General features: G+C 39.2%; 1 protein-coding gene across 2 annotated transcripts in view; it reads right to left on the bottom strand.

Annotated features, from left to right (window-relative positions):
* Positions 1-26,199, bottom strand: part of LOC306998594 (CUGBP Elav-like family member 5) — a 212,254-nt gene that overhangs the window by 95,954 nt on the left and 90,101 nt on the right. For both annotated transcript variants that reach the window (XM_079612786.1, XM_079612787.1), the window contains exon 3: positions 9,305-9,353. In XM_079612786.1, the coding sequence (XP_079468912.1) occupies positions 9,305-9,353 (49 nt within the window). The remainder of the gene's footprint in view (positions 1-9,304; positions 9,354-26,199) is intronic.

Below are 26,199 nucleotides of genomic sequence, written 5' to 3'. Positions count from 1 at the left end.
ATCATTCTCTCAGAGCTTTGAGGGACAGGACTCAACCGGCTTCACATCTCACACCCAACCACTTTAATAACACGAGGAAATTAAACACATGAGAGAGCGAGAGGGAGAGAGTGGCTCAGTTCTGAAAGCCATCGACAGCATTTCAATGCTTTATAGACCTGAAGCTGTTCAGAAAGCTAGGCAGCAAAGTGACGCTGTCTTCTAAGGTTCGTTCTTTTGTCCAAAATTGAGGCATTATCCCAGAATGCATTGGGAAAAGGCCATTCAATATTGCATCTGAGAGAAATGTTGACTATAAATATACTTTAATTTACAATAATTGACAAAAATATTGATTAAACAGGCTTGTTTAGCCAATAATTGAGTAGCCTACGTCAGCATCACGCTGCTCTATTGGAAGCAATTGTCTGTGTCTATAGACTGAAGAGGTTTCCTTTACATTTATGCATTTTCAGACGCTTTTATCCAAAGCTGTACTCATTATTTCAGTTAGGATGTTGTCTATAGACAGTAAGGCAGCTCACAAGAGCTTTGGGCCGTTGTGGAAGCACAAAGTCTGTCCTTCTCTCTCCATCTGTCTGTCTCTCAGTGGTATCAATCCTAAAGACAGCTCAGAGAATCCGAATGGCGCTCACAACCGACAGGCAGAAAGGGTGAGGGGAGATAAGGGCTCTCCAAAACTAGGGCATAAAATCAAACATTGGGCCACGGCCAGCGAGAGAGAGAGAGAGAGAGAGAGCGAGAGAGAGAGAGAGAGAGAGCGAGAGCGAGAGAGAGAGAGAGAGAGAGAGAGAGAGAGAGAGAGAGAGAGAGAGAGAGAGAGAGAGAGAGAGAGAGAGAGAGAGGGGAGAGAGAGAGAGAGGAGAGAGAGAGAGGAGAGAGAGAGAGAGAGAGGAGAGAGAGAGAGAGAGAGAGAGAGAGAGAGAGAGAGACATTACATTTCCCTTTGAGGCAGCTGCACACACACACACACGCACACACACACACTTTCATGTTCAATGGGGACTTTCCATATATATAATGATTTTTATACTGTGCTGTATATTCTATCCCATAAACCTACACATCACACAAAACTTTCTGCATTTTTACATTTTCAAAAAACATCACTTAGTATGATTTAAGTTTTTCTCATGGGGACCAAAAAATGTCCTCACAATAACAAGGACGCTTGTGGTCACTTGGACACTTTTATATTAGTAAAGTATTGAAAACCAAGTTGAAACTGCAAAAATGTTTGGCTCTAAAAACCATATAATGAGAAGAACTGAATGTGAAGCAGATATTAATAGCGCTCAGTGTACATGATGTTTTGAGCAGCAATGCTACTGTACAGTACCGGTACATGACCTCCACTTGGGCTGTTATCATGTAAATCTGTCCTCCAGGCCTGTCGGACTGAATGAGATCTCTAAACCCTGAGCTCAGCAAATGAGTTCACTTCATTAAAACAGAACGTTGCCAGATCGGAGCAACAGCGCTTTTACTGTAGTCTCAATGAGGCATGAGCCGACGATAACAGCGCTACACAAACACACGCAGGCAGACACACAATCATACATCACAGAGATAATTGCATATAGGGAACGGAGCGAGCTCCACCCATCCACAATGAGTAGATCCATTACGCCGGTAATCAATATTCCAGTGCGCTTTATCACTGCACGGAGACAAATAGAGCTTCGTGATGAATGAGACGTTTGTTTAACGATCAGGTCAGGATGGTAAAGGTCAAATCTTTATGGGGATTTGGTATGATCGCAGAGCAGGAGGTGCAGGACGCACATGACCGCTGACATTATGCTTTAACTACCAGAAGAGACACTCAGGTTGCATCTATACATTCAGATGCAATCACACTAAATAAGTCCTAGAAAAATGCGACGTTTTTTTGTGATTGTTGCGGGAAAAAATCCTTGATTAGGTGGCACGTTTTCTTAAAAAATGCGATGGAATATGCGGGATATGCAATTTTATGCGATGAAATAGCGGGAACTTGCAAATACTGTGCGGTTTGATGAAAAAGAGAGAAAAAAAAGTGATTCCCCCAACACCCTGTTCTCACTACTAGCTTAATGTAAAGAGTCATTTATTATTACTTCTTACGATAAGCAAGCATACTAGGCCTACATCACAGAAAGTGCTGGGAACATTTAAGTTCTCATCTTGTTTTATTTCAGACCTTGGTCAAACACATGGCTAAAACTTACAAAACATTGATGAGTCAAATAAGTTCTGTAGCTTTACAAAAGGAAGGGTTATGTCAAATGTTTGGCGGTGAGAAAGTGGTTGTCCTGCGTCGACTTCCGCCTGCGGTCCGACACACAGTTGTACGGAGTGCAAAATTATTTGCCCCCACTGTCATGTAACACACCGGGAAACTGTCTTTTGCGCTTATTTTTTATTGGCAAATGAGACAGATTTGCGGGCTTCATCATGGTTTCATCGCGGGGTTTGCAGCTTTTCGATTATAATTACGTCACTTCATAACGTTCCCATGGCAACAGGGGAAAATGTCTGCTCTTGTGTGAAGTAAACACAGCATTTTTAAACTTTCTGCTAGGATATATTAAACTTTTTTTGCAACGAAAATGGGGGGATTATGAAATCATGCAAGACCCGCATATTTTCCGCGTGGAAATCGGCAATTTATGCAGCGAAAGTGCGCCGTATTTGAAAAAATCCTGCCCCCACATAAATATGCGGACTTTGGCTGATTATGCATTGAATTATGCAATCGCATAATTGCGTTTTTCTGGATGGACCGCTAAATGCCCAAAAGACTGAAAACAGTTTGCTATTCTCCTATACTTGTACCTATCATTTCTGGTAATTTTGTATTTTTTTTTGTGCCAAATTATTCTACAAGCGAGCAAATTAATTTGTTGTGCAAAATTGACTTCACATTTTTTTATACAGGTGTGTGAATGTGTTTTGCACAACCCGATCTCACGGCAACTCATACGTATTTTACGAGGTGGTTTTGCTAAATCATACATATTTTCCGAGTTGCCCAATTCGTATGAATTCGTACGAATGACCTACCCCTGACCCCGGCCCTAAACCTACCCATCACATGGGTTTAGACAAATCGTACGAATTCGTACGAATTAGCCACTCACTCATACGAATTGGTCGTGAGATAGCGTTGGTTTTGCACCCTATTTACTGCAGTAACTGTAGCACAAATGTGAGCGAATTAGTTTCTTAATTTGTGATTCGTATATAGGATTTGTGCACCTGCAGTGAAGATTTTAAGAAGGTGTAACTGTTGTGTTCGACATGTTTGCAACTCCTAAAAGATTTTTTCTTTGTGACTTCAAATTTAATGATACACATGTGTGGCTATTCTCTACAACTACTGTGCTCAGTTGTTTTGCTTTATAGTTCTGTTCCTAGCTTTTCGTTGTAATTTCTGGAGCTTGACAACTGTGACAGTTTATAAAAGAACAGCATTGTGCATGATTTACACAGAAGTTCATTCTGCTTGTGAGTGTCAAACAAGTAAATGTTAAAGCCCAGTCAGTGAGATGTTATTTTGGGTGCAGTGCAGGTGCCGATCGAGTAAATGTCATTTCCCAGCATAGTAGATCAGTATCGAGCGGCTAATTGACCCTTTGTTAATTATAAATAATTAGTTTAAGCTAATCTGATAATGTCCTTCATCGCTGGTTTTCTGATAAGCTATTGACAGGAGCTTCCCTTCCGCCCTGGACTACCCACCGATCTGCCAATATCAGTGACATCAGTTAGTGAAGACACTGCATGCAGAGTTTGGCTGAAGAACTTCCAGAGGGCAACTGTGTGATCAACATTGTCTAATAGTCTTGTAGCATCAATAGTAAAACTCATTTATACACCTTTAAAGAGCAACATGCAAAGAATGCTACATAGGGACGCTCCAAATAAAAGTAAGCACTGGAATATTCATGGACTTTAGCGAAGGGTAAAATCAATGGTTAAAGTATCAAACCAGGGCCATTCAGAACTGAACTGAGAATGCATTTAAATTGAGATTGAATGCAAGGAAGAAAACTTCTAAACTAAACTATATACATATATGTAATTTATATTTTTCATTGAGGCCTCACCACAGCCAATCATGCTGCATGCTGATTGGCTCACTGACTAGGGGGACCACCATCAAACAAACCAAATGTGGGACGATTATAAGTTTGTGTGGGACAATGTGGGACATGTTACCAATGCTAAAACATAACCTGAAACTGTTATATAATGTCTATCTAACTTAATAAAAACATTTGTATTCTGCCATTCAGCTGATAAAAATTATTTGTTCTTTAGTCCCTTCCAGAAAACACCACATCACAATGTAACATACATGTCTTTATTTTACATGTCATTTAAATTCAACATCACTGAGCCCAAAGAGCTCAGATATATCTATTTTTGAAACAGTTCTGACCAAATCCAACTAAAATCCAACAAAATAAACAATGAATAAATAAAATTACATTGACAGTCTTATATATTAAGAATATATTAAACCAAAAACGTTCATATTTTTAGACCACCACAATTAAATTTTATTTTATTATCCATTTGTTTTCTGACAGGGAACACATGGAACGAATCACCGGTCCACATTTTGATTGACAGCCGTCACAACCTACTAGTGACCGTGTTTACTCCTTTCTTCTCAACCATTGGATAGGATTTAAAAAATGGCTGTTGTATTTGTACTTCTGACGAAGCGCTGTTAAATTTAGGTGTGAAAAACTACGCCGCAAAAAGAATAAATAAAATACTTTCTTAAAAAGGCAAAAGAACGCATGAAGGTTTTCTTAATATGATAATTAAAAACCAACAGACTGATGAAAATGTGGGACATTTTCTCAATATGCGACGTGCGGGACAAGGGGTGAAAATGCTGTGCGGTACAACGCAAAGCGTGGTCACCCTATCACTGACGGTTGACGAGATTAACCCCTTAGGTATCGAAATTTGGTACCGAACTACAAGAGCTTTTTTGATACTCGATGGTAGAGGCAATTCGGTCAATGCCTAAAAAGTATCAAACTCGATACCCAGCCTTTTCATTTGAGCTATAACTAGGAGCATTTGCATCAGGATTAGATCCCTTTCACTTCATGAGTGTGAATTTGATTTATATTGGACACACACATCCATCCATCCATCCATCCATCTGTGTGCTTACAGACTTTCCAACTTCAAAGCTGTTTAAACTTTTTTTTTTTTTACTTTGTCAAGCCAACATTCAAAGTTTGTCGTTTCTTTTCTACTTAAAAACACTAGTTTAAGCCGGTTACGCCCAGACGCTCACACGTGTAGCTGTAGTGTGTAAGCGCATCCCGACCCACATAGATGTAAAAGATGTGGAAAATATCAAAAGTGTGGCTACATTTCACCAGACTCAATGCCAACAGCGTGCAATGCAATATTTGCTGATAATTGTCTCTCTATAAGCGTATGCGCACTTTCTCTATAATGCGAAGACGACGAGTCAGCAACGTCAAAACACTAGTTCATTAATAAACAATTAAAATGTGTCCTTACTATTTTTTCCCCGAAACACATTTATAATCATTAGACTACTTTTGCCAAACAAAGTCAACAAACTGAAAAAATAAAACCAAATTTTTTTTTTTAGGTAATATGTAATGTAATATTGTTAAAACGGATTTCATAAATTTGGTATCGGAAAAAGTATCGTTCATGAATCGGTATCGAAGTCAAGGTATCGGTATCGAAAAAATTTAATGATACCCAACCCAACAAATGAAACTAGTATAGTTTGTTCAAATCACTAACCCCTGCTATGAGAAACCGTAATAGTGTTGCCCACCCTAGCGTACTCCAGTAATGAAGAGCTCACTGCATGTTCTCCACATAAGCTGCATTCAAACAAGAGACAGTTTGTGTTTTTTTAGCTTATTCTTCATCAGACGTCCAAAGAATGAGACCTCAAATCAGGGCACAAAAGATCTCTCTAAATGGCGGCGCATCAGAGCTCAGATTTGGAGATCCATAAGCCGAGAAAGCTCTTTTGTTTGGGGCGTTAAAAGCATTTCAGTTTTTTAGACACATCCCTCTATTTTCTGCTTCGGAGTGGGCGGCAGGCGGGGGATAAACACCGTTTATGACAGAGAAGAGTGAATTTGGCCTTGTGACAGAACGCTCTCATCACAGGGTTTTGTCCATCTAAACGTCCTCTGAAAGATGGCTGTCGGTGCGGCTCCACATGTGTATTTTTGTGCTTTTGTATATTCACTGAATGGTGACAGGAAAGACATTTATGATGTTAAAAAATATTATTTTTTTCAGATAAATGTTCTTTTCAACTCTATATTCATCAAAGAATACTGAAAAAAAATGTGTAATTGTTTTCATGAAAATATTAAGCAGCGCAACTGTTTTCAGCATTGATAATAATGATAAATGTTGATCCTGAGCAGCAAATTATTATATTAGAAGGATCATGTGACACTGAAGACTGGAGTAATGATGCTGAAAATTCAGCTTTGCATCATATAACTAAATACATTAAAATATATGTTTAACACTTTTTACTTTTTACACACAATTTTACTTTTTTGATCAAATAAACACAGCCTTGGTGTAAGACTTCTTCCAACAACATTAAAAAAAAAAAAGTTTTTTTGACTGATAGTGTATCTTAGAAGCCATAATTATACTGTATACCTTTTGGAACAGCCTTCAAGTGCATCTGAAATCTAATTGGTTCCTGAGGAATAAAATTTCATCACATGGGTCTCAGCCAATCAGGATCCAGCTTCTCCAAAGCCTAGTGTTCAAAGTCACTATTCTTGCCTAGATTGTGTCTATACTCTATATAGATTACAATATAGCTTAAATAATATAGTAAACAAGTTACTTATTTTTAGGTGAACTAAAATTATTATTTACATTTCTTGCATTATTTTAAAGAAAACATTTTTAGATTTCATAATGTTTCATCCAAACCTTCTCCCCCTCTGAAATGACTTTTTTTTTCTAATGATGTAATCAATATCACATGGGAGGTGAAATATATTATGATAAGTAATAAATAAACAGCATCATGACCTACTTTTCAACATCCAATAAAATCCCTAAGGATAAAATCAAGTCATCATTTCCCACATACAACCTAAAGATGCAAATGCACAACGCCATGATCGTGTCAGTGAGACTGAGCTGTGTGAGCTCAGAAATGTCACATCACATTGAAAACACACCACACTAATTCACGTACAGTGTCATCTCCTCTCTGTTTGTGGTCATGCATTTTTACACATGCGGATACATGACACGTCCGCTTGCCTGCGACCTCTTGACAAACACACAGAGAAGCTACAGAGAGTGTGTGTGAGAGAGAAAGCTCTACTATTATATTGATTGTGCGTTCAAGCCCGCCTCACTCCAGCTTGTATATTTAAGAAAAGCAGGCCGAGCGTTGGGACCCCTGGGTCCCCCGTCACAGCAGCAGATCGAATGACTATTTTATTTACAGTCTTATGCTAATGCACTTGGCAGGAGCAGGACGAGGTCTGTGCACACATCTGCACTCAATAACCCAATCACATTAACCAAAATGAATACCCACAACAGACAGACAGACTAACAGCAGAGAGAATGGAGCGGACACACTCAACGCGTTCAGAAACAATGCAATATAATTCCTTAATCAGTATTATCTTGTTTTCCAGTAAAACATATCCCACAACATGCTTTTACTTGAGAAGCAATAGTGTATAAAATATTAAGACTTGTTTTCAGAGAATATATTTTGAAAAAGTTTATTATTTTTTAATATTATTAGCAAAAATATGTGTGTGTATTGTATTAAGCAGACTCCTGGCTTAATTTGCACAAATGTTTGGTTTCTATGTTTTATGGGGATATTTCATAGACATGTATATTATATCCCCTAACTTTCTGCATTTTTACATTTTCCTCATGGTGATTAATCGTGCGTGCATATGGGCCTATAACCCATGTATTATTGTAAGTCATATTTGTACCAGACCTCAAAAGTAACCCGGGCTTCCCTGATCCATGTAAATATGAATGGTAACGTGTTTTTTACATTTGTTATGCATTTGGCAGACGCTTTTATCTAAAGCGACTTACAATGCATTTCAAGTATACACATTTACATTATTATCAGTTCTTGCTTTCCCTGGGAATCGCACCCATGACTTTGGCGTTGCAAGCGCTGACGCTCTACTGTTTGAGCTACAGGAAAGCATTTAAGCATTTTATTGAATTTTTATTTATTATATGATTCAATTCATTTAATTGTATGAAAACAAGTATCGATATCTCATGCAATTTTGCTTCTCAAGCTAATTTAATTTGTTTTAAAGATAAATGTATTTTTTGCATTGTAGATAGATCACAAAGATCCAGAATGGAGGGGTCTCGAGACACAAGCTTTGTATCGTCAGATATGTAGGCTAGCTGGAAACAACAGTAAAACATTACAGATGCATCCATAAACATTAATATGCTCAAAATGCAACACATGCTTCCTATGATTGGTCTATAATTGTGAAATTTATGTTACAAATTATTTGCAACTTGATATACAGGTGAAAGTCGAAAAATTTGAATATTGTGCAAAAGTTAATTTATTTCAGTAATTAAACTTAAAAGGACAAACTAATATATTATATAGACTCATTACATGCAAAGTGAGATATTTCAAGCCTTTATTTGTTATAATTTTGATGATTATGGTTTACAGCTTATGAAAACCCCAAATTCAAAATTTGAATATTGTGAAAAGGTTTTCATAAGCTGTAAGCCATAATCATCAAAATTATAACAAATAAAGGCTTGAAATATCTCACTTTGCATGTAATGAGTCTATATAATATATTAGTTTCACCTTTTAAGTTGAATCACTGAAATAAATGAACTTTTGCACGATATTCAAATTTTTCGAGTTTCTAGCATCTTGCATGGTGTAAGAACCTGAAAAAACAACAACCAAAGATCTTACATTTGTACATTTACTTACAATAAAAACTTTAAACCGCTGCATAGTGCACATGCTTTTGTCTTCAAATTCAACCCACAAATGTTTCCTAAATCCTGTCCTGCACCTGTCATTGGTAAAAATGCCAAAAAACAACAACAATGAAATAAATCTAATAAAGCCCAGACCCGCGTGTAGAGCCCCGAACAGACTGAGAACACTTCCAGTCAAAGCTAATATCTCCGGCACACAACGACCGAAGGAGAAAGCGAGTGTGAGAGAAAGAGAAAATAAATGAGTGTGGAGCAATAAAGTGAGTTAGAAATGAAATCTCTTTACCTCCTCGACTCTCGCTGTCAGCTGGCTTCACCTGAATAGGCCGTGTCATCTGCGGGAGAGAGAGAGAGAGAGAGAGAGGGGAAGAAAGAAAGGTTAATGTGGAGGTGTAGGACAGAGACAGCCAGAGGAGCGCGCCGTCTCGCTCATGGATTCACAGCTGTCAGAGACACTGAAGCTCAGAGACGTCAACTCCCAGAAGCCCATGGGGCGCGAGAGACCGCAGCCACTCACATGAGTCACTTCAGCGCCAGGCTCGTATCCTCACTTCAGTGCATCTGCTGTGCTTTGAGTTACACGGAGCATGCGAGACCCTAAATCACAGATTTGAGAACTCTCCTGCTTCTGAGATGTTTCTCCTGAGTTTCAGAAGTCAGAGATCTCAAACATTTCTCATTAAACGACCCGAGTTGCTATCCGCCAGATCTTTGCTGTGTTTTCCACGGTGTCAAAAATCACAGTTTCGGGAGCAAGTCGGGTTTTGTACACGATCGTTTTGGGGACTCACTCCCACATTTAAAGTCGACATGAAATCAAAATTGACCCTACTTACTTTGCTAGCGCATATTACTAGTCTTGTGGTGAACAATTAATCCGTGCAAGTTAATACACAGAAAAAAATAGTTTGCCGTGGTTATCTTTAATCAAAATCTGAAAAGTTACTTCCGGTCTGGAATGGTGTTCCTTTTCTGATGACGTCAGTTTGACGGCTTGGGTTGAAAACGCTTAACCACTCGCCTCAAACCGTCAGTCTGCTATGAGCGAGAGATGGAGAGGATGAGCGCTAAGTAAAACCCTGTTCAATATTCCCTTTCACTTGGAAATACGTCACAACACTGGAGAAAAGTCATTTGCAACTTCTGGTTCACACGGACTTTAAATGCAGTTGCCATATTGTATTACATTCCCGTTGCTATGCATTTAACGTTTTAAACAATATATTGCACTGTAGCCTATACCAGGTCCAACATTCTTCATGTCATGTCATGTGATTGATTCTGTTTTTGATCAATTTACTACTTTTACTTCAATTGACTGTTCGCAAAAGACCCGCCCCCCTTAGTTACTGTTGCTATGTCCGACAAGCCACGCCGCTCTCACGCCACACTGTTCTCACGCAGTGAAAAATACATCGCGGAGCAGAGAGGACACTGACAACACACCGACCGACAGGACAGATCAGGTTACTTTTCATATTAAACAAAGTCTCAACTGTCAAGTTTGGTCATTTTTTAACGAAATGTAAACAATGAATACCGTTTTGTGGCTCTTTAATGTGTCTGACAGATCGCTGTAGAGCATCAGTTAAAGCTGCTCGTGAACCGATCATCTCTTCCTTCTAGTTCATGTATAGCATCAAATAAACATGAATGAACATCAGAAGGAATGTTGTTTTAACCGCGGAAAGGCGTCAGTACACTCCGCTTCTCAAGTTCAAATCCTCCCATGTTAATCTACTAACTCTCCTGACTGCTTTCTTGGACAAAAATGGCGGATGGCGGATTATGATTGGTCAGATCACCTGTCAATCAAACTCCCTGCGAATGGTCAATTAATACTGTTGTGTTTGTAAATTAGCTTTATATGCAATTGAAATGGAAAATCACCGTATTCCCCTCATTATTAATGTTGTCAGGTGGCACAACTGATATTCATTAGGTGGTGCAACCAAGAACCTTCCTAATTTAAACCAACAAATAATAGGTCAAAGTGAACAAATGGCTGAAAACTACATTTTGAATAGTTGTTGTATTGAATGCATTTATTTGTATACTTGTATGATTTTTTTTTTCTGTATTTAAAAATTAAGCTTTCCTGAGCTTTCCTGTAACTCAGTGGTAAGAGCATTGCGTTAACAACGCAAGGTTGTGGGTTCAATCCCAGGGGATTGCACATACATATGTATAAATGTATAGGATAATGCAATGTAAGTCGCTTTGGATAAAAGCGTCTGCCAAATGTATAAATGTAAATGTAAATGTAAAAATTAAATCGGATACTAAATACCTGGTCACTGGAATGCAATAAGTTAATATTAATAAAATGCACATACTCTTGAACTTTTCAAAGTGTCAAAGTGGTAGTTGCGTAGCTGTCAATGGAGGAACAGAAATCTCTCAGATTTCATCAAAAACATCTTCATTTGTGTTCCATATATGAACGAAAGTCTTATGAATTTGGAACGACATAAGGGTGAGTAATTAATGACAGAATTTTCATTTTTAGGTGAGCCATGTCTTTATTGTCTAACTATGTCTTAACTATGGCAGCCTTTGTCATACAATAATCCCACTAAGCTAAATCATGATTTCAGCTGATTTTAATTAATCAGGCCGCCATACTGGTTTGTCCATTGAATGTCCATTTGTCCATAAGAGAAACAAAGTTGACACTATAAAGAAACATATTTGTGAGAAATCTCTGAGCAATGAGATTTCTTCTGAGGTCAGATGAGGTAATTCTGTTTAACCCTGCTTGCTTTGTTCCATCACTTCATCTCTGCGTGCACTATTCGCTTCTTAATTTCCATCAAAACTTTTCTCTCTTCATAGCATTTTCTCTTCATTACGGTTCTCGCTTAAAGATGGATGTTTTTGAATCCGTTAGATGCCTTTTTCCCCGAGCACAGAGGCACAAATTCATTGTGTCTTTCATGAATACGAAGCGTGTGCTGTGATGCACAGAAAGGCCCAAACTCGCACATTTGCATTTGTTTAGTGTCTGATGTGAGGAGGAAGACGAGCGTGTGAAGACGACAAGAGAGAAAGACAGTCTTACACATCTAATAAGTCGACACTGAGATGTTTTGTGCGGAGCAGCTTTAAAATCTGTAATCTGATAAGAGTGAGAATGAAAGCTGATCAGATCACGACAGCATTATGCATCCTGTACGTGACTCTCCCCTCGACAACAGGAAATCACAGCACCTCCTCAATATCAAAGCCGACGGGCCATGGACCAGGAACACGGTATATTAAACCGGGCAAACAAGCAGAGAGACTGAATGACAGAAAGAGAGAAATAGAAGTATTAAACTTCAGTGCAAAACTCATCCAGCACCATTTGTGCTCCAGGCATGAATGACTTCTCAAAATCACATAGCTGGTTGAGACGAGGTGTGCTGTGAATTTACTAAGTGATGGGATTTATGCCCTAGCAACAAGTCAGAACACACTAGCAACCACAAAGCAACCCTATGGCAACCACCCAAAACAACCTAGTGATGCCCTAGCAACCCGTCAGAACACATGAACAACCACGCAGCAACTCCCTAGCAACCACACAGAATCGAAAACTACATAGCATAGCAATGCACTATAAAACACTTTAGAATTAGAAACCAGAATATTACAGCAATAATATATAAAGCAACACCGAGAACTCCCTAGTAATCACCTAGAACACCCACAGCAAACCGCATAGTAATGTACTATAAAACACTAAGAACACCATAGCAACCACGTGACAACCACCAAAATACCCCTAGCATAGGGGTAGCTAGAGAATCACATAGCTAGCTATACCACAGAACATCCTAGCGACTACATATCAACCATCCCAAACACCTTAGCAAAGATCTAGCAACCACCCAGAAAAACTAGCAACCGTATAGCAACATGGAATTACCTAGATAGACCACCTTTGACCACCCTGGAAACCACGTCAAACACATGAACAAATGCATTAGCAACACCCTGTTAACCACTTCAAACACATTAACAAATATATAACACCCTGGGAACCACCTAAGATACATGAACAAATGCATAGCAACACCCCACATGAACAAATGCATAGCAACACACTGGGAACCACCTCAAACACATGCACTAATGTATAGCAACACTCTGGGAACCCCCTCAAATATAAATTACCAAATTTACTGTATAGCAACACCCTGGGAACCACCTTAAGTACATGCACAAATGTATAGCAACACCCTGGGAACCACCTAAAACACATGCACAAATGCATAGCAACACCCTGGGAACCGCCTCAAACACATGCACAAATGTATAGCAACACCCTGGGAACCGCCTCAAACACATGCACAAATGTATAGCAACACCCTGGGAACCGCCTCAAACACATGCACAAATGTATAGCAACACCCTGGGAACCACATCAAACGAATGCATAGCAACACCCTGGGAACCACATCAAATACATGAACAAATGCATAGCAACGCCTTGGGAACCGCCTCAAACACATGCACAAATAGCAACACTCTAGTAACCACATGAACGAATCCATAGCAACACCCTGGGAACCACATAAACAAATGCATAGCAACAACCCTGCAAACCACCTAGCACTGTGGCAAACACCACATTTTCCTCAGTAAATCTAAACATGCATTTTTAATGTACAATTACTTAATTCAAACTTAACAAAACCCAATTACAACAACAGAAGAACACAAATAAACAATTATGAATAAAAACAATGAACATTTAACCTAACTTGCAAATAAAAAATATATATTATACAACATTAGTTGAATGTAAAAGCAATAGCAATTACTGGCAAGGAAAAAAGGGGAGGGCGAGGAGAGCAGGAGCGAGCTAAAGCTGTACAGTGAGAAAAATGAAGATGTACAGAGAGACGGGTACAGCAGGTGAGTTGTGTGGTTGCCCGTGGCGACAGCGCTGTGGCAGTGGTGATGAAAGACTCTCCTGTATGGAGTTGTCACGGCGACGGCACACAGGGGGGTGCGTGGCAACAGGAAGCAGCGGGTGAGACGGGCCACAGTCACGACAGGAAGTCAACATCGGCGCTAATGGGGACCTATCGCTCACTTAGGAGACGAGCCGTACAGGAGCGATGCACAATAAAACCCTGCACGCCTACACAGATCTCAATAAGGGTTTGATTCACACACACACACACACACAAAAAAAATCGGCATCCCAAAATTCAGGAATGCTTTCGTTTCATTTAGGGTCCAAAATACATTTTGTGGCACACTCGCCAATGGCAGGTGAATTGAGAAATTTGAGGCGTTCTTTTCCTTTCGATTTGCAGCACACAGCACAGGTTATGGTGTCAATGGCAGCGTCATATATTATGCAGGCAACATGTGCAAGGTCTTACTATCCACTTCTGAAGTCGCAATTAGGAGCATTTCACATTCAAGAGCTTTGTGCATGTTACACCGCTACAATGCATGCAGTCTAGTGAATACTAAATATTTCTGAGGGTGTTTACACGACGGCGATGTAACAAAAACAGAAACAGAAAGCGATCACGCTGTATTATGCTGTCAGGCCAGTAGATGGTGATGTCACAAGAAAAACAATGCGCCTACAGACTGAACACATAATAAGCATGTGCATGACGTCACCGTTTTCACGAAATTTTCACGTTTTTGTAGTTTACGCGGAGACGATAACGGTGTCAATTTCAAAACCTTGCACTTTGAAACCCGTTTTCAAAAGCTTGCGTTTTTTCAGGCCCCCAAAATGCCGTTGTCGTGTAAATGAACAGTTATTTTTTCACGGCCAGCCAATGAAGATCATAGGCTGCACATTTGTTACAAACGTAGGTTCAAGCTAGCCTGGCTCCGCCCTCCTACGTACATCCGCTCAATTTTCATTTCCCTTCAGAACTACGTCTGGGATTGTGGTGTATTCTTGGGTTTTCTCCAGTCATTTTTTTACCGGTCCAATCGGCGAACAGAGGGAGTGGCTGAGAACGATGACGTTGAGGTCGTGCGCTAGTTTGAGTCGTCATACGTCACGACCAAACGTTAGCGATTGGTTATGGCAGATCCGGAGTGGCTCTGGGCAGATCCAATAGTTTTAAACTTCAACAGAGTACCCGCCTTTAAGGAAGGTAACGCTTGTCAATGGAGAGAGGCCAGACTCTCTGTAAAAATGAAATGTAGAGAGTCTGGTAGAACCAGGCTAGGTTCAAGCTAGCCTGGGTTTCCCCATACTGCCTTTGCGCAGCGCGATTTTATTCACGCTGAAAGGCAGTCTGGATACCATGGACCAGATTTTCGCCTCATCTAGGGAACCAATCACAGAACGGGGAGGGAGCAGCAAGACGATGACGACATCTATGGGACACAACTAAGCAGTTTGTTTATATCCATATATACCTTCGACCCTCATGTTTATCTTGCACAAACGGCAATGGTCGCTGAACGTCATTGTTTACACAAAAATATCTTACCCATCGTCTTCTTCCTTGTCTGATTTCTGTCACTCTACATACGTCATCTGGTATAATGGAAACGATTGGCTATGAGCTACGTACAGGCGCATTTGATAGACATTCTTAGCACCCAATAAACGGCGCCGGGCATTCGTAAATTACGCCTCAAATACGAGAAAATGCACATGTGGTTCCCAGACCCAAGTCTCAACGAGAATTGGGTCTGGCCAGTGTTGGGGGTAACGAGTTACAAAATAACGGATTACAGTAACGATATTACTTTTTTGGGTAACGAAGTAAAGTAACGCATTACACTAAAAATATCAGTAACTATACTACTTTACTAGACTATAGGAACGCGCTTTCCTGCGTTACCCAAGCCGTGTTTTCATGTGTGTAAAGCTCTGATCTGTCGAAGTGGTGCGTGCACGCCTGTGTGTGTGTGCTTGCCTGGGCACCGTTGCCATAGAGATCGATTTGAGTGACGTAGCTGCTGGTGCGAAGGACAGAGAAGAATGGAGATGGAGACGGAGACGCGAGTTTCGGCCAGTGGCGATATTCACATTACTTTCAGTTTATTGCTCGAAAGGACAAAAATATTTGCCAGAAATTCACTCTATGCCCTGTGCAGGCAAGTACTGGCCATCGGGACTACCGGGAGATTCACGGCTTTTTGGGCCGATCCAATGCATCTAAAACTTTTTTGTTCGTTTGTCTTAACGGCTCATAAAACTCGTACATCGGCGGCCCATTCGTTTTGTTTTGCTTAATTGGCGGCGCTGGGTAAGTGCCGGTGTAATGCATTGGTTAAAAAAAGTCAGCGTTAGTTTTTTTTCTGACAGACCGGCCCATGAAACACGTAGATTGGCCCATTGGTTATTTTCTTGATTGACACTGGACTGGCCCAATCACATCTTTAAACGCCTCCCCCTTTGGGCTTTGAGCGAGCGTGCAGTGTCAGTGTATCTGTCAAAATCTCTTATATACGGTCTATGGTCAAAATACAGATGGAGAAGAAAGTTTCAGTTTTGCAGTTTCCGTCAAAATAAAATATAATGTTTATCTCTGTCCAGCCCTGATCATGTGTCTACCACCACGGACATAATCCTGTTGTTTGTAGATTTTACAGTGAGGCATATTTCTTTGTGCAGACAGGGATATTGTTATTTTAAATGGTTTTACATGCCATTTTTATCGGCTACATTTATAAACACTACGCGGACATGCAGGCTAAATGATGATAGGGCTATGATGTTTGTCCATGTATCTACACGGTAAATTAAGAAACGGGAAAGTAAAGTAATAAGTAGTGAGGTTACTTTTCAAATGCAGTAACTTGTAAAGTAATCTCATTACAATTTACAGAAGTAACTAGTAACTAGTAACTAGTTACTTTTTTTGAGTAACTACCCCAACACTGGGTCTGGCGTTAGCCAGGCTAGGTTCAAGCAGGAAGTAAGACTGGAATTACTGACGACTTGTCTTTTACATTCACAAACAGAATTACACACTGTAAGAATGGTAATATTCGGGAAAAATACATAATAGGGACACTTTAATGCTATAATTAACACTTTTTCATGATTAGTTCATTGCAACAGCTTGTTTACTGATTCAAAATTTAATGTGGTATCGATATAAGTCTTTCTGTTCTGTTTAACAATAAACTATATGACACTCTGTTTAGTAAAAAGAATATCATGATCAAAGAAACATATGTCCATAAATATGGCAATACTATGGTATTTTTTGTAAGAAAAGGGGTTTAATTGTTGTAAACAGAACAACATTTCAGAGAACTGCTCAATAAACCACAAACTGTCCATAAAGAAACAGCACTGAAGACTGCAATGTCTGAACCACAGACACCAATATCACAGAACAGAATCACACAGGGGACAGATTTGAACCCCACACCGCCAGACATCTTGTCTACGATTCATATCGTTTCACAATATATATTACGGTAACATTATCTTCAATGTACAGCCTGTTACCACCAAACTGCTCCCGCGTGAAGCTGCTCGACATTTTCACAGGCATGTCAGCGCTCAATTATGCTTTATGGTGCTCATTTTATAATAATAAATGTCATAAAAGTGCTGTCATAAAGACAAACGATCCACCTGTCTGCACACACACATGCTATAGTAAATACATAAATCTGGATGCATATTCTCATGTTCGACTGTACTTACAGCTGGCCTGTAGAAGTGATGACTGCAGCACATTTCTGGGCGAAACACTGACACCACATCATTTATACAGGACTTCCACTTTACGGAATCCCTGTTTACAAATGATTTTCCTGTGAGCGAGGGATGACACACACACACACACACACACAGACGCACGCACACACACACACACACACACACGCACGCACGCACGCACGCACGCACACACGCACGCACGCACGCACGCACGCACGCTCTCACACACAAAGGCACACACACGCATGCACGCGCTACTCCTAAACCTACTGTATATCACAGAAAACTTTGTGCAGTTTTACATTTTTAAAAAACCTTTAATTACTTTATTTTTATACCAGAATTACAAATGAGCATGTCCCTAAAGAGAGGTTTTTGAAGATTTTGGTCACTTCTGGATACAAGTTTGTTCCCAAAATATAGTTACACACATGCACGCACGCACGCACACACACACTTAATGTTTTTTATACAATACAAACTGCATATTCCATCACCTTACACCAACCCTACATCACAGAATACTTTTTTGCATTTACATTTTTAAAAAAAGCATCACTTAGTATGATTTATAAGCTTTTTTCTTCATAGGGACCAAAACATTTCCCCAAAAAGACAAGGATTTCATATATTGCCATGCGTTTAATGCGTTTACTGTACATTTAGTATAATTACTTTTAGTTTAATTTACTATGAATAATCTGAACACATTTGGGCAGAAATTCATAAACAGGCGATGATCTGAATAGATCAAATTATTGATGACAATGACGCAATCGTCACTAAACTCCCCGCCTTCGGTTATATAAAGAGATGTAGCACATTAGAGCACACACACTTGGATGCGCATGTACACACACTCTGGTGTGAGGATGCACAGGTGAGAGTGAGCTGCGGGTCACGGCGTGGGCCGCTCATCATCGAGGGACGTCCTGTGAGCACTGACCCCTCACGCCTGCTAGGAAACCACTCATTTTAATGTCTCTAGAGAAGGATGATAACCTATTAGCATTTCACTGCTTACACTTTCAGAACAACACACACACTCACACAGGATCCAGCAGGATGCTAAAATGTAATGTGGCAGTGCCATGGTACAGTGACCATCAGTATATGACTTAAGTAAACCCTTATAAGCTGAATATAATCAAATAATGTATGTCCTTTAAGCAATTAATCTCTCAAAAATCTGATAAAATTGACAAAATATGGTTAATTTAACAATTTGTTTTATTGTTAACTAGTTGCAAGTGGCCGTGTAACTAAAATGGTCTTGCTCTCCATCAATCATTTCAACTGAAGAACTGTGACTGGGCAGCAGGTTTTCAGCTTCTAGCAAAGTTTAATGTTGGAAAGATAATAAAATGAAGTATATTAACAACACAATACAGACTACTAATTCAATCCCAAATAAATGTTTGAACTTTCTATTTATCAAAGAATTAATAAAAAGAATGGGATTTCTGAAGGATCATGTGACACTAGCTAAGTTTCCATCCACTTGTCAATCGAATGATCTGAAGTTCGGTAAAAAAAAACCTCATGCGAATAAAGCTGGTGAAAGTGTGTTTCCATCCAACGGCTTTAAAGCGGATAAAAACCTGTGCGTAATGACGTCACTGCTGTTTTGCGATCAAATTGGTATATCGAATTGATTTGAGACATTTTAAGGTGTTTCCGTTCATTTTCGCAAAACATTCAAGCCAACATTTGCGAACAAAGTTTTGCTAGACAAAATGCAATTCATTATTTTTTCTGAAATAACGTATCCATCAGCGTTTATCGCATAAGCCGTATATCGATCAAGATAAAATCTGATGAGACCGAACGCATTTCATTTGAGTCGATATTCATGAAATTCAATCGAATTTTACTGTTTCCATAAGGCATTTTTCATTCGATATCACTTAATTCGGATAAAACCGTGTGGATGGAAACATAGCTACTGATGTGATCACAGGAATAAATTACATTTTAAAATATATTCAAATATAAAACAGTTATTCACAATATTACTGTCTTTACAGTATTTTTGATCAAATAAATGAGGCCTTGGTGAGCAGAAGAGACTTCTTTCATTAAAGAAATTAACTGTATAATATTAACTGACTAGTATGCAGTGTGCAATGATAAACATTTCATAAAATCTTACCAAACCATGTTTTTGAAGTACAGCATAGTATCCAAAACACTCAAGTGGATGTTCAGTGAAGAGATGCATTATCTTGTTATTTAGAGAGTGTAATGAAGAACGCTATGAGGAATAAACAACTCGCCATCTGTCACACGTATACACGCAACCTGAATATTCACACACACACACACACACACACACACACTCTTATAGCCGACAGCCAGCATCTGTGGACTATGGTTGACCACAGACAATAAAGAGAAATGCATTTTACAGTGGAAATCAAGCAGACGAGTAGACAAAGCAGAAATGTGCAGCTCGTATTTATGTTAATGGATTATTCAGTAAAAACTGTGTTATTTGGGCTGTTAAACCACCTTGAAATCAAAACGGTCAATTCTTGTTTCTTTATGGAATATTGCTGTAACGATTTCTCCATGCATCTTTATTATTATAGTTTTTTATTACATGGTTTGGTTGAATTCTAATGTAGAATGCGGTCTGTTATTTCTTGATAACAACCGCTGCTAAGGATAACACACCGTTGCCATGAAAAACAGAGCGTTGCCATGGACACGGTGTTCTTTAGCGGAAGCAATACGACAATTCATAATGACGTCACAACAGTAATAGACGTTCTTCCGGGTGGCAAAAGCCGAAGCGTTCCTATGGCAACGCTAAGTTGCTTGGAAGGGAGACCCACCGTCGGCAGAAAAAATGTAATAGAAATAAAACATTTAATTAAATATAATGCGTTTTTTATCATAATAACAACTGTATTTAATGATATAAGTAAAAAAAAAAAAAAATTAATATAGAAGGTCTACACATAATTAACTAAATACTCTCTATAGCTCTTTTTTCTAGCCAAAATAATGTGCTATATATCATGTTCATTAAATGGCTTTCCTGAGGTAAATGTTATGTGACATAATTATTCTCCAGCTGTTATATTGACCTCTTTATGCGGTTGAAAAACACTGATTGGTTGATATTATGTATGAGGAATATACATTTCGGTAAGTTGCGTGAGAAAATGGATGTGTGGCGTGAGAGCGTGTGAAAAGTGAGTCTCACGGTCAATGCGTGAGAGTTGGCAGCCCTCTTTTACTTCAGGCAGTGACTGGCAATGAGTCGGATCTTCAAAAGAGACAAGTTTACTAATATTAGTCTCGAATTTCCCCGGCTGAAGATAAATGCTCTGCTATGATCTATGGACCGTTTTGAGAATACACGAAGCAGAGTTGAAGGGCAAGCAGGGTTGGCAGCAGAAAGGTAAACGTTTGATGAATCATATATTTTAGGGGATCATTAAGATGTCCTACTTTTAGCACTACTTTTGACGACACGACGTCCACTCGTTATAACCTTCTCACCCACAGGATATCGATAAAACCCTACACCTTCTGCTGTATATCTGGCAGCACAACCCCAAACACAACATGTTTCCATCATCGTTTCAACTTTGATCAACAACAATGTTTTTAACTATGTAACTGTTCCAGTGGCCGGCTAGATCTCTTCAGTTAGTCAGTCGAAGCCGCTCGCGTTCTGCCACCCGGAAGTATCTTGGTAGCCTGGTAATACCAAACTCTGCTACTTCGCTTTGCTTCATAGACAGAGTCTGGCATGTCATCATTGAAAAGTGTTTTCTTTATCGTGCTCGTCTGAAGTATAAAATCATTGGTTACCCGTAAGCCAATCACATAACGTTTGGTTATGCGCCAGCTCAGCAGCATCGAACTGCCACTGTAAACACATTATAAATAATGCGAAAACGAAACCATCGAGCGAGTGAATATGGCTGTCAACGACTTTTGTAGATTATGTGATGTAAATCTACGCATCCACGGCACAATCGGGGCCTCTAAACTATTATTTGACAGTAAAGAGAAACAGGAAAATATTTGCAGCCAACTGTCAAAGTTAGGATTAGTTATGTCAAACACAGCTCTTTGTTCATTTCGAGTCTGTCGGAAATGCTGCAACTTAATTGCAAGATTACAGCATGACATGGCAATATTTACGAACTGGAAAAAAAAGGAGACACTGACCTGTCAAAAGGGTGCCAGTTCGAGCTCGACAGATAAAAGAGACCTAGATATCACATATCGACATCACCTCCATTCAAAATGTTTACCAAACACTCTTCTTGTTCGTCCTTCAGTTTGGAAATGCCGGGAATATTCTCCACAACAGAGCGAATTTCATCCCTTGTCTCCATATCCGCGGTCGTTTTCGATTTCCCCAATCTCAAACTCGGCGCTTAGCGTCTACGTCACAGCTCTCAGCGGAAGTACGAAGTCTGACATAGTCAGGCTAGTATCTTGGTGCCTATTGATTACAAACATTCTGAAATGTCGAATACAATCATTTTTAAATCAATAAACTCCTTTTTAAATCAATATTTTGTGTCAAATTATTGATTTATTTCGTAGGTAGCCATGTAATAAGCGGGATAATGTAACGCTTCGCATCGGGGTCCTGATCAGCCTGTCGGGATTGTGTTCGCTATTGCAACCGTCTCGCTCTACATTATCCCTTACTTAATCCATGTGCCTCGTAATCTTTAATCCAAATATCTTCCCCTCTTCTCTTCTCTGATGATGAGGGCGGGGCAACCTGTCAATCAAATCAGATCCACCAATAGCAAACCACAACCATTCAATCAAATCCACATGGATAAAATCAAGTCCCGTACATATTTTGTTGTTCCAGAAGCCATTTCACTCGCAAATACGTCACAACACGGAAGAAAAAAACTATCGCAACTTCCATTTCATGCCGATATTAAATCATTCTTCTGCATGGATACCATGATCATGTAAAGTTTTCCATTCATTTTATCAATTGAAGAACAAGTCGAAATGTCTTTTTGGAAAAATACACAAGGACGAGTACATAATGACCAAAATTTCATTTTTGGTGAACTATCGCTTTAAGCCATCCATTGCAAAGTGCTGCGTCCCCCTCACTCATCTGTCATGAATACAGCGGATCAATGCGAGGGTCTTGGCTTCAAAAGGTCAGCCATTCAATCGCACCTGCTATTGTGTGGCCTCCAGCCCCTGGTTGTAGCGCACTGCGCCGCTAAGTAGAATTAATGGACGTATTGATTGCGCTCCACACAACTCAGATTGAACAGGGTGAGAGGAGCTCTCGGTGAGCCGGCGGCCACTGAAAGACGTCCGAGACCTCAAACTCACTCAGTGAAAAGACTTTATTTAGATAACACCGCAGCACCATTGATTAAAGCCGATGGTTGGAAGCAAAGGTGAGCCTGTTGTGTGGGTTAGTCAAGGATTGAGGAATGACGCAAAGAAAAAAAAAAGAGCTAATCTGAAATCATGAGGGTCTGAAAGTCTTCCAGAATGAAGCATTTACTTTCAAACTGCGCTCGATCATATTTGATCAGGGATTAATCATTATTAATCATTAGAAGCAAGTTGTCGGTGTTGTATCAAATCCTGTCAAATTATCTGGTGTTAGTATAATATTACTTGGAATACTGGATTCTGATTGGTCAATTAATTTTGATTAATGACCATAGAAAAACTTCATAGGGAAATTGATTTTAAACAATAACTTATAAACTTTAAAGGCAGACATACTGTGAGCTACGAGGTTGTTAATGGATGGTATTTGCTTCTGTTGAAGCCGTCAGCCCGCATTATTTCAGGTTAGTTTTAAAAATAATAATGTTTAACAGTGGAATTCCTGGTGAAAAACTACATTACCCATGATGCTCTACAGAAAATTCCACCAATCAGAGTAAAAAAAAGCAACATGTGCCAAAATAGCTCTTTAGCTCCGCCCACTCCCATGAAGCACTGGGAATCACGTAATCGAGTCAATCTCTCTATACATATATGCATATTTTGCAATAAACTTATAATATATTGTTTTATAGTCAACATTTGTAAAGGAGTAGTTTTATATTTCTCAATCGTTTTTAATTTGATTATTCTGTAATGCTTCATGGGATAGTTCTTTCCCTCACTAAAGCCGTTTTGTCTTTTTGTCCGATTTTCAAAAACATTTTTGCTCCAAATCAAAGTTTGCAGTGTTGTGATTCACCTCGTAGCTGATTGGCTTGGTTTGTGGCTTATAACTGTTTAACAAAGACGTAAAAAAAAAAAAAAAACTCTTGGAAAAATGAATGAAAAACATACCAGCGCCGCACTAATGCACTCTATTAAACTGTATAGCTGACCATTGTCCTGGAAACTGACTTTCTTCATAGCTATCATACAAGTTTCAAGTCTCTCGTATCACTTCACACTCTCGTTCTTCACATATAATTAAATCATTTACACTCACATCAATATTCCATCTCCATTCCTTTATTTATCAGGCGAATAGCCGCTTTGTGTCGGCGTCCTGATTACTCTAAAACCACATTGAGCATACTAACTGTAAATTAACTGAACACACAGAAAATGTTTAATTGGACAATATATCAGATTCAGAAAGAGTCGGTGTAATTGTGCTCATTTGTGTAACGGTTTGCCTTTATTTGCAATATAGATCAACGAAAAATGTAATTACCACATTTTGATTTTGTTTTGACTATAGATAATCCAGATAAAGCACCATGCTGGAAATGCCATAATGTACTTTAAAGAACCATTTAAATACCATGGTATTTGACTATTGTGATCATGCAGTATATTGACAGCAGCATTGCATGATGGTACTGTACCACCAGAGTATATTTTGTGTTCAATTTATGAATACGAATCACATAAGCTGAATTGGTCCATTCCCTTGTTCCATTAAGATTTATACAAAATGTATTATTAAGCTCTATTTTTTTTAAAACTCATTTAAAAACAATTTATCCATCATATGTCCATCATAATTTGATGGTATTTTACTATACAATTGAAATTGTACTCCAGTCTTCAGTGTCACATGATCCTTCAGAAATCATTCTAATATGATGATTTTTTTTGATGCTCAAGAAACATTTCTGATTATTATCAATGTTAAAAACAGTTGCATTGAATTATATTTTTGTGGAAAACGTAATGCATTTTTTTTCAGGACTCCATGATAAATAGAAAGTTGAAAAGAACATTATTTGAAATTGTCTTTACTGCCAAGTATATAAAAGTATTAAACGAAATAACGAGACCCTAACCTTTTGAATGGCATTATATAAGCACTTTGGTTTCAGGAGCTCATCATGGGTGTTAGTGACAGCGCTGGACTCACAGTAATAGACAGGTGTGTGTGTATTTTCATGTTCATGTGATCTGCTGACATCAACACCAACACTGGCTGTAGGCGAGAGAGTCGCTCTCTAGATTTCTTCTTCTCTCATTCTCTGTCTCTGTGTTTCTCCCTCAAGGCTCAGCTAAAACACATCCTGCTCTGCTCCAAAATAAAATCAATACAACAGAAGCGCACACACACACACACACGGCTGTATACAGACACACAGAAGATGACTGCAGGCAACAACAACATACTCCTCTAATCCAGGTCACACACTCCGAAGGAGAGAGTTAATGAAGAGAAAGACAGCCCATAGGAGGAATACACATAAAAGTCGTTTTCAGATTATATTATTTATTTTCTCTCATATCTCGATTGTATCTCCTAGAAAATGATAATAAAAACTGATTCGCAGATTTTGCTCCTCAGAAAAACATCCCATTATTCACCCAAATGTGGAGTTTCAGAAGTGGCTCAGATTTGCCAAGATACAAACAAAGATCTCAATGTGAACTCAACAAATTGTCTCATTTTAGTTCTTTAAAGGAATTTTAAGAGAAACATCAGAGGTAAAGATTATACTTAAAAAAGAAAAATAATGGAAGCTATGAAAGAGCAACATCTAAGCAAACCAATTCTCCTCTGCAAGTGTGCGAGAGAGACAGAGAGAGAGAACGACACACTGAGACTGAGGTAGAGCGAAATCAAGGAAAACTGGCGGGATTGAAGGAGGGAAGAGGAAATGAGAAGGGACGAGAGACTAGATAGTAGTTTGAGGCGGATAGCGAGCGGAGGCCAGCTCCTACACAATGAAAAGTGTTTTACACCAGATTTGATATTCACACTTCTGTAAGACTCAGCACAGAGAAATGTCTACATAGCAGAATGGAGAATAGCCCGGGGAAGAGCTTCTGCTGCGCTGCAGATCTGCTTGTTTGTACTCTCACCGTGTTAATTCGCCTTTGCTCTGCGCACAGCTTCCTCCTCGGCTCGTGTGCAAGTCAAACAGGGCCGTGAATGCGTGAGACATTATGAGTGTGTGTTTAAACTGTGGAAGATAGAGATGAGGAGGCAACACTGGAGGGATAGCTCACCCAAAAATTACTATTCTGTCTTCATTTACGCACCCTCATGCTGGTCGAAACCCATGTGGATGGACGGATGGAATGAC

This window comes from Phoxinus phoxinus (genome assembly GCF_949152265.1).
Source record: "Phoxinus phoxinus genome assembly, chromosome: 5".
In the NCBI taxonomy this organism is placed as follows: domain Eukaryota; kingdom Metazoa; phylum Chordata; class Actinopteri; order Cypriniformes; family Leuciscidae; genus Phoxinus; species Phoxinus phoxinus.
Note: the sequence above shows the minus strand (reverse complement) of the source record. Positions and strands in the feature narration are given on the sequence as shown.